The 16,717-nt window shown below is 46.0% G+C and overlaps 1 protein-coding gene across 4 annotated transcripts in view; it reads left to right on the top strand.

Annotated features, from left to right (window-relative positions):
• The window catches only part of DGKG (diacylglycerol kinase, gamma 90kDa), a 213,874-nt gene that overhangs the window by 169,214 nt on the left and 27,943 nt on the right, over positions 1 to 16,717 (top strand). For all 4 annotated transcript variants that reach the window (XM_011981895.1, XM_011981894.1, XM_011981893.1 and 1 more), the window contains one exon: positions 3,208 to 3,385. In XM_011981895.1, the coding sequence (XP_011837285.1) occupies positions 3,208 to 3,385 (178 nt within the window). The remainder of the gene's footprint in view (positions 1 to 3,207; positions 3,386 to 16,717) is intronic.

Genomic DNA, 16,717 nt, shown 5'->3' with positions numbered 1-16,717 from the left:
GAGCCCAAGGTAGATCAGCGGAGAACTAACTGGCTTTGAAAAACACACACACGTTTGAATCCAAGTTGCCGGACAAGCCTGTAGATATCATTCAGGGGCCGCTTTGACAAATCCAGAAAACAGAGTAGGTTCTAGCCAATAAGAGGCAGACAAATATGGCTTCAGTGTTCAAAAAATAAGAATAGGGTACATTCTGGAAACCACAGACTGATACACTTTATTCTGATCCCTGGCAAGATTCTAGAGTAGATTATTAACAAAGTATTTAGGCTTTGCACGGAGATATTGGTGACTTAATTAAGTTCTCTTATTCCTTTTCTGATAGAGGTTGCAGGGTGGTCATTTAGGAAACGCTGTTTGATCTCGGCACAGTGTTTTATGTTTTCATGGAAAGAACACAGGATTGAGGTCTGGAGACCTGGATACGTATCTAGTTCTACCATTAATAAGTTAGATGACCACAGGGAAGTTTCTTAACCTCACTGGGGCTATTTTTATGAAAGATGAGAGGCACCTTCCCTTATGTGCCTCTCATCTCTGAATTCCATCAGTCTGTCTTATAATAAAAAGTAGCTGGGTGACAGTCCAGTCCAGAAGATGCAGCTCCGATAGGGCATCCATACCCCTAGGGATGTTAACGCATAATGTTTGGTGTTAAACTGACCAAGGAGAGGGCTTGATCACTGTTTTTTCCTTTTATGCACACATATTAATGACTTAATCCCCAAATGATGGGAACGCTATGACAGAAGGTCATAGAATGAAGATTGGAAGTAAACTGGGTAGACTAGAGGAAATTTGGGCTGAAAGCCAGATGCAATTAATTAACATAAATGTAAAGTTTTATGTCTATGTTATTTTTTTAAATCTACACAGGTTCAGAATGGCAAAGAATTGGATGAAAAATAGGATCATGAGATGGTCTGGGCAACAAAGATGACCACCCATTTAAGCTGAAGTGATGTTGTCATCTAGTCGCTAACAAAAGGGCCAGTGCAACCTTGATCATATTGAATAATAAGGATAAGGATAATGATAATGGATAACGTGCTGAACTCTTACATGAGCTTTGCACATCATCTCATTTCTGGGGCAGGATAGTATCATAAAATTTCAGCCACAAGAAGTACTGGTGTGGTAGCCACCTGCCCCCATCAGATCCCATCATTGGTGGTGTTTTCAATGCTAGGGACCTTGCCAAATAGCAGGGTAACAAACTACAGTGTGTGCAAAACAGGGCAGCCAGGATGGGAAAAGATCTGAAAACCAAGTCCCATGGGAGAAGATGAAGAGAGTTGACAGTCCAGAGGTGGCACAACCTGGTAGTGTGAGAGGGAGGAGAAATAAAAGACTTGGGCTCTGACTGCCTGCCCTTAAATCCGTGTACTTCCACTTGTAAGTTGTGAACTTTGGGCAAGTTATTTAACCTCCTCTGTGCCTCAGTTTCCCCATTGTAGAAAGACGATAGTCATAGTAACTTATAGGATTATAGTAACTTATAGTAAGTTATAGTAACTAACTTATAGGATTATTACGAAGATAATCAATGAGATGTATATAAAATTGTGTGTGGTAGATGGCAGTGCTTAATACATGTGCACAATGGTGATCATCATCATCGTCATCATCATCATCATCATCATCTGTCTTGGGGGTGGCCCATGGAGGAGGAAGGAGGGTCGGTCTGTATGAGTTCAGAAGAGAGAACAGGACCAACTGGTGGAAACAAGAGTGAGAGAGAATCCAGATCAACATAAAGAGACCTCTCAAATTATCAGAACTTCTCAGTGAAAAAATGAGTTCCCAGTTACCAGAGATGCTCAGTGTATTCCATCTTGTAGTTGGGGAAACAAGATAACATAATGTAAGACCTGCGAAGAAATCAGGAGATGAGTCACTATGAATGGCAACAAGCCTTCGAGTCCTCCTCTGATGGCAACAATACCTTTCTAGTCCTCCTCTGTTGATAAGTCTCTGGAAGTTTGGGTTTGTACGTAACCTCAGAGATAGTGGGTTTTTATTGTATGCATTTGATTTTTTCTTTCTCGCAATAAACAAGATAAAGACCGTGTACTTTGTAGTCAAAGCCCCCAACTTTGAACCCCTGCTCTGTTATTTATTAGCTGTGCAATCTTGGATAACTTAGCTCAACTCTCTGGGTCCAGTGTTTGCTTCTGTAAGTGAAATAAACTACCTACTATCCTGAGGAACAAGGATCAGAGCTGCTATTTCTTGCTGTGTTGGTAAGCACGATGCCAAAGTGGGCTGACTTTATAGACATGCGAGATGAAAATTCAAGCCTTCTGACTTTTCATACCTGGTGGGGATTGCAAGTTGTGGAGACTGGATAAAGAAACTCTGCTCCTTCAGCAAACACGTATGCCAAAATTGCACTTATGATACAGATACAGGAGACAGGCAGATTCTGAAAGCCTTCCAAAGCTTAAAGTCTTGTGCTTCTCACAGAGAGATAAAATAGGAGGGGGTAAAACAAAAAATTTCTGACCAGGCGTGGTGGCTCACTCCTGTAACCCCAGCACTTTGGTAGGCCGAGGCAGGCAGATCATGAGGTCAGGAGTTTGAGACCAGCCTGGCCAACATAGTGAAACCCCGTCTCTACTAAAAATACAAAAACTAGCCAGGCGTGGTGGTGGGTGCCTGTAATCACAGCTACTTGGGAGGCTGAGGCAGGAGAATCACTTGAAACCAGAAGGTGGAGGTTGCAGTGAGCCGAGATTGTGTCACTGCACTCCAGCCAGGGCGACAGAGCGAGACTCCATCTAAAAAAAAAAAAAATTCTGTCATTTGTTAGGTTCTGAATTCAGTTCCACTAAATCTTCTAATGGTTAGGAAGGGGCAAGATTGATGATAATGAGATTAGACTGGAGAACAGTTTGACAATTGACTTGAGAACCAGCCCTAAAGCACTTCTAGACCTAAAGATGACCCCTGGAGCCTTGTGCTGTCTTCCCCAGAGCTGACCAGGACTGGATCTCTCGTCTCACCGCAGTGGTCAAAGCATTAAGTCTGAGCGACTTTGCCCATCACTTCTCCTCTTACAGTGGCAGGGTGGTGGCTGAGGACCTGTCACATCCTTTAAGAGAGTGCCCACCACACACACACACACACACACACACACACACACAGCACCTTGGGTTGTGACACGCTGAGGACACTAACAGATGGCCTTTTCTCTCTGTCCTCCAGTGTGATGGGGTTGGGGTGGACCTGAGCAACATCTTCCTGGAAGGCATTGCCATTCTCAACATTCCCAGCATGTACGGAGGCACCAATCTCTGGGGAGAAAACAAGAAGAACCGGGCCGTGATCCGGGAAAGCAGGAAGGGTGTCACTGACCCCAAAGAACTGAAATTCTGCGTTCAAGGTAAGCCAGGAATGAGGATAATTGCTTCAGGTCAATGCCCAGTGGTAGGAGCCCTCAGGTGGGTGTCAATGGGCTTCGTAAGGCCCCACAGCCCAGCAAGGACTCTGTGCTCTGCGCATGTGCTGACTCGTCATCCGATGTTGCAAAGTTTACAACTTAATCCAGAAGACAAAAATTCACAATAAGGTTGTCTTCAATGACAGTCAGTTGTCAAACTGTGGGGCTCCATGAGGTTCAGAGTCAACTGCTACCTCTGTCAAGGTTACCAGTTCTCCAATAGCTAAATCCAATCGTCAGTTCCTAACCCTCATCTTGCCACAGCTGTCAGTGGCATGTGACCCAGCTGATCACTCCCTCTTCCTGGAAACGCTTGGTCCACTTGGCTTCTAGGACTTGACTTGCTCACGGTTTTCCTCCTCCCTCCCTCCTCGTCCTTCACTCCTTCTCGGTCTCATTTCTCTCTGACCTCTTGATACTGGAGGGTCCCCAGGCAGGGTCCTTGACCCTCTTCTCTTCACTGCCTGTGCTTAATCCCTTGATCACCTCTTCCAGTCATAAGACTTTATTTAAATACCATGTGTATACTCAATGATGCCTCCAGCCTGTCTTGAGTTTTCCCTGAGCTCCAGGCTCCTGTGTCCAGCAGCCTGTGCCGTACTTCCCTTGTGTGTTTAGCAGACACCTCAAACTTGGTATGTCCAATGCAGAGTTCTGCTGTCCCTCCCCCAAACCTTCTCCACCTACAGTCTTCTTCCTCTCAGTTGGTAACTCCAGCCTTCCCATCACTAGAGCCAAATGCTTGGCATCATCCTTGACTCCCCTTTTTATCTCACATCTCATAGCCAGTCCATCAGAAAATCTGTTAACTCTACTTTTAAAAAACATCCAGGATTCAACCATGTCTCACCACCTGTATTCCTGCCATCTTGATCTGAGCCGCCAACCTCTGTCCCCTGAATTACTGCAAAGCTTCCTCACTGGGTTCCTTGCTTCTATCCCACTGCCGTAGGTAACCTGTTCTCACCACCATATCAGAGCAGTCAGGTTATGACACTCCTCTTCTCAAAATTCTGCAGTGGCTTGGAGAAAAAGCCAAAGATCACGTGGCCTAGAGGGTCCCGTATGTTTTGGCTTCCCATTACCTTCCAGACCTCCTCTTCTGCCACTCTCTCCATTGCTCACTCTGCCTCCGCCACTCTGGTTCCTCCAACACAGCAGGCTGCTCCCATGAACCAACTATTCTTTCTGTCTGGAACAACTGGGTAGTATGCTTTAGAGGCCACCAGCTGGGCCTTCCACTTTTAACTCACCAGAATACAGAGCACAGCTTTCTGAGAATGTCCTTAAAACCACCTCTACCCCAGCCTCAAAAGTAGCCATTTTCCACCAGTGATCTAAATGGAGAGATTCAATCAAAGCTCCTGGCAGCTGATTCCCCTGTGGGCTCACGGGTCCTCACAGGTCCTCAATGGACATGTGGGCTGGAAGAGAAAGGCAGGTGTAAGAGCACTGGCAGAGACACCATACCAGCAGGAAGAGGACCAAATTCTAGTCCAAGTCCTGCTACTAACCTATTTTTGGCACCTCAGTTTTCTTTACTGTAAAAGCAGTATCTTGTATCAAAGTTTTGATAGGTGGATGGATGGGGTTGAACCAGATCCTTGGTTCTTAAACCAGCTGCTTGTTGAAAATGAAGATTTGTGTACCCCAGCCCAGATTTACCTAATCAATCTCTGGGCTGGTTCCTGGGAATCTCAATTTTGATGAGCTCCCCAGATGACTCTGATGGGCTGCCAGGTTGGAGCACCATTGCTACAGGCAAATGCCCGCAGTCTTTCCCGTGCCTGGGATTCCATGGCTCTGTGTCTGTGTGCTTTGATGTCCCCGGCTGTTAGTACTAAGGTGGGATGTGATCCTACCACTAGAAGAAAACAAAACTCCCCTGACATCAATGCGGGGGTTGGGGAGGTTATTCTCTTGTTTCACACCCATCTATTTGACAATCAGATTGTTATATTCCAGGCCAGGTCATCAGGAAACATCATCTCCACACCTCTGTCCTTTAAGAGAGGATTCAGGAATTGTTGACCTCTTTTTTTTTTTTTTTTTTTTTTTGAGACAGAGTCTCACTCGGTCACCCAGGCTAGAGTGCGGTGGCACATGATGGCTCACTGTAACCTCCTCCTTCCAGGTTCAAGCAATTCTCATGCCTCAGCCTCCTGAGTAGCTGCGATTACAGGTGTGCACCATCATGCCCGGATACTTTTTCTCTATTTGTAATAGAGATGGGGTTTCTCCATGTTGACGAGGCTGATCTCAAACTCCTGCCCTCAGGTGATCCACCCGCCTCAGCCTCCCAAAGTGCTGGGATTACAGGTGTGACCTACCGTGCCTAGCTTCTGTTGACCTCTAAAGTCTCCTTTATTTCACACAGTAAACTTTTCAGTGTGTAAAGCTGAATAATGTGTTCCTTCTTCCTCTCTTGACAGGGGAAGTTATGGGTGCTAACGGAGGGTGGAGGAAGCATTGAAGTTGTATCAAGTTCCTGCAAATTTTCCTACCCTGGTGCTCCTATCTCAGCCCCCACTCTGGTATCTAGCTCCCTCAGAGCAGAGAAGGGAATGAGCAGAGCCGAATCCCCACCACCACCCTCCCCCCTCCCCACTTCCACTCTCCACCACCCTGCGGCTGGGGGAAGCTCTTGATGAAATCATGTGCTGATCAAGGACAACCTTTATCTTCCCCTTACATGTCTGACCTTATATCTTCCCCTTCTTCAAGCAAGACCAAAGTGTCTGCTGATTGCTTTTGACTATCATGTACAGGAACTCTCTTCCCCAAATCCCCCTTTCTCACCCCTACAATGTGCTTTCAGAGCTAGAAGTGAAACCACTTCCTGTTCTTTAGATGAGCACATCAGCTGATCAGAGTGGGGCACTGACTTCTGGGCTTTGCAGAGATACCAGCACTGAGCTTTCTTCTTGAAAGGGCTATGATCTCATGTAAGTTGAGTTGTTAATGGGAAAAGCTAAAGAGGCAATGTATTTTAGTGAAAAAGCATTAGCCTGGGAGTCAGAAGACTGGAGTTCCAGTCCAGACTCTGCCTGTTGCTAGTGTGTGACTTGAGGCAAGTCCTTTCCCCTTCTTGAGTCTCAGTTTTCTGAATCTGTAAAATAAGCAAGTCTGATAATTATATTTTAAGATTCCTTACAGTTCTGCAAAATTAAGGCATAGTCAGATTTTGGTCTATGTGAACTCTTTCTTAGAAGAATTGTATTCAAATTTCTCCCTTCTCTCAGTGTATTTTGTCCTGAGATTTGTAGGCTAATGGCTGAGGAGGCAGGGTGCTCTCTCTGCAGCCTCCTCATGTATTGCGATTCTTAACTCCTTGGCAGTTTCGCTGGGGTTGGAGGAGAGGGAGAAGTCAGGAGAGCACAGTAGGAGGGAATAAGTTTATCATAGGAAGTGGAAGAGGAAATGATGATGGGAGGGGTTACTGTAAAATCTCTCTCATCAGGCCGGGCGCAGTGTCTCACACCTGTAATCCCAGCACTTTGGGAGGCCAAGGCAGGCGAATCACTTGAGGTCAGGGGTTTGAGACCAGCCTGGCCAAAATGGTGAAACCCCGTCTCTACTAAAACTACAAAAATTAGCCAGGCATGGTAGCACATGCCTGTAATCCCAGCTACTAGGGAGGCTGAGGCAGGAGAATTGCTTGAACCCAGTGGATGGAGGTTGCAGTGAACTGAGATCACACCACTGCACTCTATCAAAGATTAGTCTTTCTCCTGGGAAAAGCAATCCGAGTAAGAAGGTCATTCAAGATTAGCATGGAATGGGTTCTATAGAAACACTGGCTGATAAGAAAGCAACAAGGGATATTGGGAAAAGCCCCATGCTTACCGTTAGATAATCTGGGTTTAAATTTTGCCTTTATGCTTCTAGTTTTATAGATCTTGGAAATTACCCAACCACCCTGAGTCTCAGCTTCCTCATCTGTAAAACTGGCATAATAATACATGGCTTATTAGGAAGATGATGGATGTGAAAGTGCCTGGAACATAGTATAGTAAGCTCAAACTTAAAAAAAAAAAGTCCCTATGCCTTTAATTCTATTTTGTGTTGGAGAATGCCAGTTGATTCACATTTGAAGTTCTCGTCCTAAGCATTACTATCCACCTGCACTACCACTAAGAGCAGAGCTCGGCCAGGCACGGTGGCTCACGCCTGTAATCCCAACACATTGGGAGGCCGAGGCAGGTGGATCACCTGAGGTCGGGAGTTCGAGACCAGACTGACCAACATGGAGAAACCACTTCTCTACTAAAAATGCAAAATTAGTTGGGCCTGGTGGTGCATGCCTGTAATCCCAGCTACTCGGGAGGCTGAGGCAGGACAATCGCTTAAACTCAGAAGGCAGAGGTTGCAGTGAGCCGAGATCGCACCATTGCACTCCAGCCTGGGCAACAAGAATGAAACTTCATCTCAAAAAAAAAAAAAGAAAGAGTAGAGTTCCTGCCAAACTCCAGCCCAGCCTTTGTAGTAGCACATTAAACTTATATTACCAATTGTACCTACTATCTCCTTTCCTAGACCTTCCAGATTCCAAGGATGGAGGCTGGGTGTTATTAATCTTTGTATCCCCAGTGCCTGGCCTCAAGTAGTTGCCCTACCCCCTCCAAAAAAGGCTTTTAGCTCATGAGAAGCATATGGAATTTGCTATTTTTTAGTTTTTGTAACAATAATAAGAATAGTGAGAAACAGTCTCTTGTATTTCTATTTCATTTTGGCTTGAAAATAATTTTGCATGTATTCAGTTAGTGTAATCCTAACCAGAAACCCATGAGCAAGGATATATCCAGCCTCCTTCATATTCCTATTTCATAGTTGGGGAAAATCAAAGGCCCAGAGAAAGGGTAGGATTTATACAATTTACATCCAGTGGTGGCATCAGAACCAAGATTCAAGCCCATGACTCCTAGCCTAGCCCAAGCAGCTAGTGTTTAGAAAATGTGTTAGGGAGCCTACTGTGTGTCTTGCATAAGCCCCGCACTCAGGAAATAGTAAGTATTTAATCCCAGTCTGAGGAGAGGCTCCACAACTACTTGTTGAAATTCTGCTCCCTCTGCAAGGCCTACCTAATGACCATCTCCCTGCTGGAAGCGAGCCCAGCCTGTGAATTCCCTGAGCACTTAATTTTGCCTTCTATCTCGTCAGTACACTAATCGGAAGTTGGCCTGTGTCAGGGGCATGTGTGTTCTCATCATATGTTTTCCCTGCCACTACCTGGAAAATGAGGATCATGTGTTTTTTATCTTTGTGTCCCCTTCAAAGCCTTCTACCCTGCCTGATGCACATGTGTTCTACAGAAACATTTGTTGGAAGAGGGCAGAGAGGGTAAGGAATCTTGCCTCTGGTTTGCCAGTGGGCAGTAGATTCTGGAGCAGCACAGGAACAGGCACTTAGTGGAAAAGTCTTAAGAAAAAAAAATCTTAGAGTTACATGTGAGTATTTTTGAGGCTGAGAATTCAATTTCATGGAGCTATTATAAACTCATTTGATAAGTAAGATGTGCTGGCCATCTTTAAATAGGTAATTCAAATATAGCTTAGAGGACTTGCAAGTGAGAGAGGGTAGAGTAGGTACTCACCATTGAACTAGAATTCAGAAGACCCAGAGCTTCTCACCACCAGCCATGGATTCGATGAGCCGCTGGACATCTCCAGCCTCCATTTCAATGCTTACAAGATGGAAACAAGTATGGTCTCCCTCCCTCAGCCTTGTTTTGAGGGTTAAAAGAGATCATCCATGTAGGAACTCAGCAGAGTGCCTGGAACTTGGTGAGCACTTGGTCAGCAGTAATCAGAATTATTGTTAGGTGTGGGGGAAGCTATTTAGAATATTATAAGAAAGGGGCCAAATTTAGAATTTCACTCTCTTGACTACGGCTTCAGGATTTGATCTATAGATTTTAAATTGCCTGTGGCTCTAACAACCTGTAATTCTAGGGTTGTGTATTGGCTGTGTGCCTACACGTTTGGCTGTTGTTGCCCATGTGGAGTTCCACCTGAACTGGCTGTCCAGTGAAGCAAGGGGAGGGAGAGGGTGCCCAGTCTTGGATCCTGGGAAAGCACCAAGGGCATGACACAAGGCTGGGTCGGTCCCGCTGGGGTTGAGGAGCAAAGTCCTGGGGAGCTATGCCATTGTTTCTCTCTGGCCCCAGCCTAAAATATAAAGGCAGAGGCTTCCTGCATATTTTCTCAGCCTCTTCACTGATCCTCATACCCGCTCCTATCCAGCCTTCAGTTTCAAGCCAGCAGTGGTCTTGAGCCTGTGTTATCCACACCTGGCCCCTCTGGCTGTCTAATATTAAAGCAACTTTCCTCTCAGTGATTTCTTGGTCAATCCTATTTGAACTGCAAATGGTGTGTCCTATAAAAGGTTTTATTTTATTTATTTTATTTTATTTTATATTTTATTTTATTTTATTGTTTTGAGACGTAGTTTCTCTCTTTTTGCCCAGGCTGGAGTATAATGGCGCAGTCTCGGCTCACTGCAACCTCTGCCTCCCAGATTCAAGTGTTTCTCCTGCCTGAGCCTCCCAAGTAGCTGGGATTACAGGCGTCCGCCGCCATGCCTGGCTAATTTTTGTATTTTTAGTAAAGACTGGGTTTTTGCCACGTTGGCCAGACTGGCTTCAAACTCCTGACCTCAGGTGATCCGCCTGCCTCAGCCTCCAAAAGTGCTGGGATTACAGGTGTGAGCCACTGCGCCCAGCCCCTAGAGAAGGTTATAAATGGGTAGCGCAAAATCTCCCAGGATCTCACTAGATAATACTTTTTGCAATTCTTGGTAAACAAAGACAGGGAGACAGATACCCTCGGTAGTGTTTACTTTGAGTCATTTTCCCAGCAGTGGAGACAGGCTTCCTGTCAGTTTATTCAACACATACTTAACAAAGCCCCCACCAAGTGCCAGGCACCATGGTACAATGGCGAACAAAACCAAAAACAAACATAGTCTTTATAGCCATTGGGAGTGGGGGAGCCAGGCCTCAATAAAATAATCCCATAGACAGGCATATAATTAGGAACTGTGCTAAGTGCTAAGAATTGCTTAGCTACCCAGAAAGAACCCAAGCAAGGCCAGCAAGCCAGTGTGTAGCTCATGTGGCCTCACTAGCCTGCACTCAAACCAACTGAGCAGAGCAGGCACAAGCACTCTTCAGGCAAATATGTGCAGTCATCAGATCTGCCCTCCTAGATGTGGACAATTTACCTGGGAAGGGCAATACCTTGGCTCTGCTACTTTGCAAGCACATATGGTTCAATCTGTCTGTGCACTGTACCTGTGTGGATTCTCACTAATTGTATGGATTATGCTCTGAATCCCAAAGCAAGGGAATGGGATGCCATCCAGCCATCTCAGATTCATACTCGCAGGTGAGGAACTAGAGATCAGTTGAGACACCAAAATAATCGTGAGCACGAGTTCACTGTTTCTCATGGCTTTCTTTTCACCTTTATGAAGCCGTACCAGAATGTGGCCTCAGGGACTCAGGAGCTGTCCAGGTCTGTAGATTCCCAATTTTCCCATTCAGTGGAGATTTGACAGTCACAGTGAGAAATGATCCGCCACCACTCCTCCGAGTTGAGAGAAAATAAAAATGTTCCTAAAAAGTTTGCATTTAACAGAGATCCTCTCTGGCCCAGGTCTCTCCTGTGGGCCGAGACAGAGCAAGGCAGGTAACCCCCAGAGAGCCCCAGAAGTACTATGGGTGTGTGCACTGGGACTCTTCTCAGCTCTGGGAAGTAACCATGGCAACATATATGTCATTCCCGTTCAACATTTGCAGGCCTACAGAGACGCTGTTTTGCTTTTCATAGGAATTCACAGCTTTGTCATTTAGTCCTTCAAGCAGCCCACGTTGAAATCAACATGCCCCAAACTAGTCATTATCTTCCCCATCTTTACACATCCTTCCCCCTTCTAAAAACACTGCCTCTTCCCGTACCCATGTTCCCTGCCTTATTGATGTCTCACCTGTTGCCCAAGCTGGAGACCCAGAGTCACGTGTTTCCCTTCACGGCTGGCTTGAGGAACTCTCATATAATTATTTATTTACATGGTGTTTCTCCCATCAGACTGTGAGGCCCCCAGGAGGCCCCAGATGTCATAAACCCTTCTGTATCCCTGTGCCTTGCAGAGTCTCGGAGGCCTCGAAAGGGCTTGTTAATATTGGTTGACCAAATGCACCCAGTCAGGAGAACATGGAGCAGTGAGTTAGGGAATTGTTTTTGAGTTGGTCTCTCAGCAAGAATGACTTTGTGTGAGTGATGCTGGCATGCGCTGTGCCAGAGCCCCTCTGCCAGCATGCACCTGTACTGGAGCTCGGGAGGCCAGCCTCCAATTCTCACTCTTCCCTCCTCTCAAGCCCATTTCTATTCCGAGCTGACTCAACATCAGAGAGTAGCTGTGGTCTGTTTCCATAGACTTCTCATGGCATCTGATGGGATCTGCCTTGCTAGACTCTGCGGGGTTAGGCCAGGTATGTTTTTGCAGCTTCCAAATGCCGGCCATTCAACGTGGTTCTCAGATGCCTGTTTCTATAGAAACTATGATGTTTTCTATGTAATATTGAAATCCCAGAATCACAGGCTGCCTAGAAATGTAGATATTATTTTGTTCCCTGGATAAGGAAAGTGAGTACCAGCAAGGTGAAGTGGCTTGCCCTTGGCCAAACCCAGATAGAAATGCAGACCTTCTGGCTCACACAGACCAATCCTCAGTCCCCTACAGCCGGGGTTGGCAAACCTTTTCTGTAAAGGGCCATGTTGTAACTATTAAAATAATTAGGCTGTGTGCATTATACAGTCTCTGATGCAACTACTCAGCTCTGTCCACTTAGCATGAAAACCACCATATGCAATATTTAAATGAACAGGCATGGCTGTGTTCTGATAAAACTTTATTTACAAAAGCAAACAGTAGGTTGGATTTGATCCTCAAACCATGGTTAGTCAATCCCTGCGCTAGAACACCATGTGGTCCATGAACCAGGAGCCCTGGCCTTGCATGGGTGTGTGTCAGAAGTGCAGACTCTCAAGTCCCACACCAGGCCTGCTGAAGCAGAATCTGCATTTCAACAAGATCTGCTGGCGATCACACGTACACTGAAGTTTTTGAGAAGCACTGCACTGGTAGGTCTGGTTTCTCCTCCAAAAAATACCAAGAATCAACTTCATAAATTAGAAAAAGGAAGCCCAGGGAGGTTAATTGATCTATCAAAGGTCACACTAATTGGTGCATCTGGTACTGGACCCAAGTCCTAGTATTCCAAACGTACAATTCTTTCTACAAAGGCCAGAGTAACAACCCCAACCCCACCCCAGCCTCCCAGTTTCTGGCTGGTCCTGACCCAACTCAAATTCACTGGAAATTCAAGTGAAGCAATCATTCACTCTTTCTCAGCTGATGTCTGAATGAGGAAGACTCTGACTCCAGCTGTGTCTCCTCCCCTCTCCCACTCCCTTCTCCAAGACCTGGGAGGGCGTGGAGAGGTGGGAATGTGCCTCAGGAGGCTGCTCAGCATCTACAGAGGAAAAACTTGCTCACACAGGTTCGAGCTGGAGTTGAACTCCAACTGAATTCCTGCCTCAGGAGGTTTGCTGCTCAAAATAGAACCACAGAACCAAGGAACCTTTCACTTTTCACATACAGAAGAAAATTCTAGGCTAGGCTCTTTGGCAGGACTAGACACCTTAGTTTTTCCCTCTTGCGCTTGCCCATCTTGACCCCCAAACTAGTCTCTGTTCCCCTGCAGAAATTCATAGACCATTTAATATTGGGCACCACCTAAGATCCATCCCACAGCAAAAGTCCATCCTGGCCACATGCTCTGCACAGCCTGAATGTTGGTATTCTCTTTGGTCTGTTTCTATTTGGTGCAAGAAGTGTTTTTCTTAGTGAGTTGGGCTTCTGTAACAGAATACCATGGACTGTGTGGTTTAAACTACAGAAATTGATCTCCCACAGTTCTGGAGGCTGGGAAGTCCAAGATCAAGCCACAAGCACACTTGGTTCCTGGTGAGAGTCCTCTTCCTGGTTTGCAGATGGACGCTTCCTGCTGTATCCTCGTGTGGAGAGATCATCTCTCCCAATCTCTTCTTATAAAGGAACTAATCACCCTAAGGACTCACCCTAACTAAGGACTCCACCCTCATACTATGATTATGTTCCTAAGGCCCCACCTCCAAATACCATCATATTGGAAGTTAGGGCTTCAACATATGAATATGCGGGGAGGGGAACACAAACATTCAGTCCATAGCAGTGTTTAATCTTCTTAATCAGCAAATATATGTTGGGCTGTTATTTATTGAATACCTACTTATGGGACAAAACCATTGCATAATTATTTAATCCATTTTGTCTCAGGACATAATTGAAGCTCAGTAGGATTAAGTAACTGGGCCAAAATCACACAGATAACACATGATAGAGCTTGAACTCAAACCCGTCTTCAAGTATCTAAGGTGCTCCAAGTCTGCAGAGGAGGGGACAAAAATGCAATGTGGTCCAGGCCTCAAGTAGTTGACAATCTACTATTTATATGTAAGAAATATCTGTAGAACAATCATGTTAATATTGGCATAATGGGCAAGCACCATGGAATGGAAGACACGAGTTTGTAAGAGTGTGGGAGGTGGCCGAGTGTGGTGGCTCATGCCTGTAATCCCAGCACTTTGGGAGGCCAAGACAGGCAAATCAAGAGGTCAGGAGCTCGAGACCATCCTGGCTAACATGGTGAAACCCCGTCTCTACTAAAAATACAAAAAAATGAGCCAGGCATGGTGGCGGGCACCTATAGTCCCAGCTACGTGGGACGCTGAGGCAGGAGAATGGCATGAACCCGGGAGGCGGAGCTTGCAGTGAGCCAAGATTGTGCCACTGCACTCCAGCCTGGGTGACAGAGCGAGACTCTGTCTCAAAAAAAAAAAAGAGCGTGGGAGGCAAGGAGGTCTCCCCTTCAGAACATGTGCCCCAGCTGCCCAACACCATGCAATGCACCTAGTAGGTGATCAACAAATGTTTGATGAACAAATGAATGAACAAGATGAAATGCATGTGTGTTAGTCCTGGCAGCTCGAAAAGATTTGAAAAGACAGTGAGTAAAAGAAAGGCAACATGGGTTGGGCACTGAAACACAGAAGGAGCAAAGCAAAGACTGGAAGATGGAGACCGTTCATGTAGTTTGAACATGATCCTTTGAATAATAAGAAGAGATGAAGGTTTTTCAGCCAGGAGCAATAGGATCTGAGAGTCACGTGCAGTTTGGATTAGAAGGAAGGGAAAGAACCTGGTGGCAACGAGGCAAGGAAGAGAAAGAACCTGGTGGCAACGAGGCCAGTGAGGAGACTAATGCAGAATGCGGACTTCCAGCTCCAGGACCTCAAATTGAGAGTTAGTAGCCCGAAGGGAAGAATGGACAGAGCCAACAGTAAGTAAGGGGTGGACAGAGGACACTGCCACACAGGTGATTCCTCCCTCCCCACAAACCACCCAGCAGGACCCCTGCTCCTTCTCCCAACAAGCTCAGCCTCTTCCTGCCTGCCTCCACACTCAAACCTCTCCCCATCAACAGGGGCTTCTGTTAGCAGAACAGAGACATCGGCAGAGACCTTTGCCCCTGAGCACCTCTAGCGTGAGGCCAGCGACCATCTCTTTTAATCTTCAGGTCTATTCATCCAGCATGTGTTAAGCACTTACTTGGATCTAGCACTAGATGCCAGGAATATTTTGCATTCATCATCTTATTTTAATCCCCTACAGCACCCCTGAGGAATACTTTATAGATTAGAAAAACAAGGCCCAGGGAGGTTAACTGACCTATCCAAGACTGTGTTAGCTGGTGGATCTGGGACTAGAGCCCAAATCCTAGTATTCCAAACATAGGATTCTTTCCACACACACCCAACGCCCTCCCACACCTCCCCCTTTCTGGCCAACCCTGACCCAACCACCAGAAAAAGGCCCTCCCTGTCGTGACCTTCCTCCAACTTTGCCTTTCTGGAGAATCTGAGATGATCTTAGTGAATGTGATTAGTTCCTTTATAAGATCTTTCTGAGATGATCTCTCAATAGTAGGTGCTGTATGCAGCCCGTTGAGCTGTGATTAGTTTGGCCAGTGCAGATCTCCGGAATGTACCTTATATATGCCACGCCTGAGAATCAGGATTGATTTAAGCTGGAAAATCTTACCACTAATTGATTTATTTTATTATATACAGTGTACCCTGAATGAGATTCCTGAGCTCAGTGGGTAAAGTAATGCCAGATACTATAGCAACTAGTATTTTACCTTCAAGCCGAAGAATTCAGCATTTCATTTAATAAGATCATGTAGCCAAGGTTTCCGTAAGAGGAGATGAGAAGAGGCTCACCCCCACCCAAGCTCACCTCCCTGCCTTCAGACACCCTGTCACTCCAAGGTACTTTGTCTCTGCCTTGCGTCCTTTCAAATGAGCTTAGTTTTTGAATCGGGCCTTGGTTTGAATTCCAGCTTTACGGGATGCCAGCTCTCTGATATTAGGCAAGTTTCTTAGCCTCTGAGCCTGAAGGGCTTGTTGTTGTTGTTGTTTATGTTGGGATAGTAGTTTTTAACGGAGTTGCCACGAGGATTGAAAGAAAAACCTTTGTTGGATGCAGAGTTTCCAACATTTTTCTCCCATTCTGTAAGCTGTCTGTTAACTCTGTTGATCATTTCTTTTGCTGTGCAGAAGCTCTTTAGTTTAATTAGATCCCATGTGTCAATTCCTGCTTTTGTCCTTTGTAAAGGTCTAGGCTGTGGAGTCTGTGCCCAGCACTGGACCTCACTGGGACCACCAGATCAAGATTCCATAGCTCTGATGGCTCCCAGGCCTTAAAGGACATCCCCACCCTTGGCTTCTCTTAGGGCCATGCTCATCTCAGACCCTTGCTTCAGAGCCATTGGGACATTCCCCACCATACAGCTCTGCCAGTGCACTGCCTCCCACTCTGAAGCACCTGACCCTCATGCACAGAGCTTTCAAAGCCCACCTCCCCCAACATACAGCACCTTCATTGGAGCCCTGGGGAATCCCAGAAGATAAAGCCACACAGAATGGAGGACATATTTTTCCTGCCCCGCCCACCACATAAGCAGGTTTTCAGGAACCTACAACAATGGCCATTGTGTGCAGGCCCTCACACTTTCTCTTGCCTCAGTGTAGGGCTGTACTGAATGTTCCGTCTTCTGCACAGTGTGAGGACAGGTGAGGTCTCCTACCCGTCTGCCCTTGACTCAGACCA

Source organism: Mandrillus leucophaeus, unplaced genomic scaffold, assembly GCF_000951045.1.
Source record: "Mandrillus leucophaeus isolate KB7577 unplaced genomic scaffold, Mleu.le_1.0 Scaffold231, whole genome shotgun sequence".
Lineage (NCBI taxonomy): Eukaryota > Metazoa > Chordata > Mammalia > Primates > Cercopithecidae > Mandrillus > Mandrillus leucophaeus.
The sequence above is the reverse complement of the archived record's forward strand: the minus strand, read 5'-3'. Positions and strand labels throughout refer to the sequence as shown.